This window comes from Carcharodon carcharias, chromosome X (genome assembly GCF_017639515.1).
Source record: "Carcharodon carcharias isolate sCarCar2 chromosome X, sCarCar2.pri, whole genome shotgun sequence".
NCBI lineage: Eukaryota > Metazoa > Chordata > Chondrichthyes > Lamniformes > Lamnidae > Carcharodon > Carcharodon carcharias.
This window is the reverse complement of record NC_054507.1, coordinates 28,540,060-28,542,599: the sequence shown is the minus strand read 5'-3', so window position 1 is coordinate 28,542,599 and position 2,540 is coordinate 28,540,060. Positions and strand designations below refer to the sequence as shown.

The window sequence follows — 2,540 nt, the reverse complement described above, 5'->3', positions numbered from 1 at the left end:
ATATATTGTGAACAGCTGGAGCCCAAGCACTGATCCCTGTGGTACACCACATCCCTGTCTGCCATCCGGAAAAAGACCCATTTATTCCCACTCTCTGTTTCCGGTCTGTCAGCCAATTGCTCAATCCATGCCAGTATATTACCCCCGATCCGATTTGCTTTAATTTTGCCCACTAGCCTCTTATGTGGGATCTTATCAAAAGCCTTCTTGAAATCCAAATACACCACATCCGCTTGATTTCCCTTATCTATTCTACTAGTTACATCCTCAAAAAACTCCAGTAGATTAGTTAAACAGGATTTCCCTTTCATAAACTCATGCGGACTTTGTCTAGTCCTGTTACTGCTTTCCAAGTGTTCTGTTACCACGTCTTTTATAATAGACTCAAGCATTTTCTACGCTACTGATGTTAGGCTAACTGATCTGTAATTCTCTGTTTTTTTCTCTCCCTCCTTTTTTAAATAGTGGGGTTACATTTGCCACCCTCCAATCTGTAGGAACTGATCCAGAGTCTGTAGAATTTTGGAAGATGACCAGCAATGCATCCAATATTTCCAGGGCCATTTCCTTTCGTGCTCTGGGATGTAGATTATCAGGCCCTGGGGATTTTTCAGCCTTTAACCCCATTAATTTCTCTAGCACCATTTTTTCAGCAAAACTGATTTTCTTCAATTCCTTCCTCTCACTAGACCCTTGGTTCCATAACATTTCTAGGGAATTATTTGCGTCCTCTTATATGAAGACAGAACCAAAATATGCATTCAATTCTTCTGCCATTTCTTTGTTCTCCATTACAATTTCCCATGTTTTTGACTCTAAGAGACCTACATTTGCCTTCGCTAATCTTTTTTCTCTTCACATATTTATAGAAGCTTTTACAGCCAGTTTTTAAGTTCCCTGCAAGCTTACTCTCGTACTCCATTTTCCCCTTCTTGTTCAATTTTTTTGTCCACTCTTGCTGAATTCTAAATTGCTCCCAATCCTCAGGTTTGCTGCTTTTCCTGGCAATTTTATATGTCTGGTTTTTGGATCGTTCATGAAGCTATTAATGTATATAATATTTTGGAAAATATTTTTCTTTTAAAATGGTGGTTTAGTCTACAGGAATGTCCAAATTGGATTAAAACCTGATGGGTGCTTTGATATGTACTAGTTTTGATATGTAAGAGAGGTAGTCTGCATTTGCATTTTTTGAATAGTGTATTCAAGAAGTGGGGTAAAAACTTGACACCTTTCTAACAGATGCCAAGCAATATGTTTATATTACTAATAAAATTGGTATTATGAAAGGGGTTTCATTGTTGAAAGGTGAAGTTCAAAGAGGCTGGTGAGACAATGGGAATTTGAATTCAATCAGTGATGGTAGGTATAACTTCAGCAGTTTTCTGGTGTGCAGAGCAGAGGCAATGTGAGATCTAAAGGCAGCTGCATGCCTCCCAACTGGCTCCACAGTGAAAAGAACCTCACTCTGAATTCGTACGGTGAAAGTGCTTTGTTTGGTGTCTGGTTAAGTCTATGGGTTACTTCTGCCTTAATGGAGATTAGTTTGAGAATTTGTTAAAAGTTATGATTGTACTAATTTGTAATCATGTGTGTATATATATATATATTATTTTAACCTGTGTGAATTAATAAAATGGTTCAATTAGTTGAGTGTAAAGCCTCGAGAACTGGTGGTCTGATTCCTGAATTTAGAGTTGCATCTCAAACATAACACTTAAATAACTGTCATATACTATAATTTTAAGGTTTCCCTCTGGGATTTTTAAATAAGTCCGCTTTACCAACCGCATCGGTCATAACAGGCTCTAATACTATCCCTAATTTCTTTTGTAAGCCGTGGTTGTGCCAGCTTTCCTGTTTCATTTTTTCGCCAGACAGGAATGAATAATTGTGGTAGATGGAACAACACGGGGTTCCAGAGACTTATTATGGCCTCCTAATGTTGCATGGCCTCACGGGAGATGTAGTCCGCCGCCTCATCGAGCCCCCAGCGTGGGGAGGAGGGGAGGAACTACAACTCCCGGCGCACCCTGCGGTGGGCGGTCCAGGGAGCGGCCAAGATGGCGGGTGACCGCATGGCCTCACGGGAGATGTAGTCCGCCGCCTCATGGAGCCCCAGCGTGGGGAGCAGCGGAGGAACTACAACTCCCGGCGCGCCTTTCAGCACGGGCCGGCCTCTCTCTCTCTCACTCTCATTCACCGGAGCCCCCGGGGTTGCGTCAGTTGGAGCCGCCAAGGGAAGGAGCGAGGATGAAGCTGTTGGTGAGGCCCGGCTGCCCGGCGAACCTGAAGGTCTTGGCGGCCGTGGGGGTGACAGAGCTCAAGCCTGAGCTGCAGCAGGTCAGCCAGCAAGGTAATAACTGACAGCTCGTGTCTCCTGGTCAAAGTGGGGGAGATGACGGGGAGGGGGAGGGGGGAGGGGGGAGATGGGGAGATGGGGAGAGGGGGGGGGGAGGGGGGAGATGGGGAGAGGGGAGGGTGAGGGGGGAGATGACGGGGAGGGGGAGGGGGGAGAGGGGGGAGATGGGGAGAGGGGG

General features: G+C 45.0%; 1 protein-coding gene across 1 annotated transcript in view; it reads left to right on the top strand.

The window, feature by feature from the left end:
- Positions 1-2,253: 2,253 nt before the first annotated feature.
- The window catches only part of mars1 (methionyl-tRNA synthetase 1), an 18,419-nt gene continuing 18,132 nt past the window's right edge, over positions 2,254-2,540 (top strand). The window contains exon 1 of the mRNA XM_041180290.1: positions 2,254-2,356. Coding sequence (XP_041036224.1) covers positions 2,254-2,356 — 103 coding nt within the window. The remainder of the gene's footprint in view (positions 2,357-2,540) is intronic.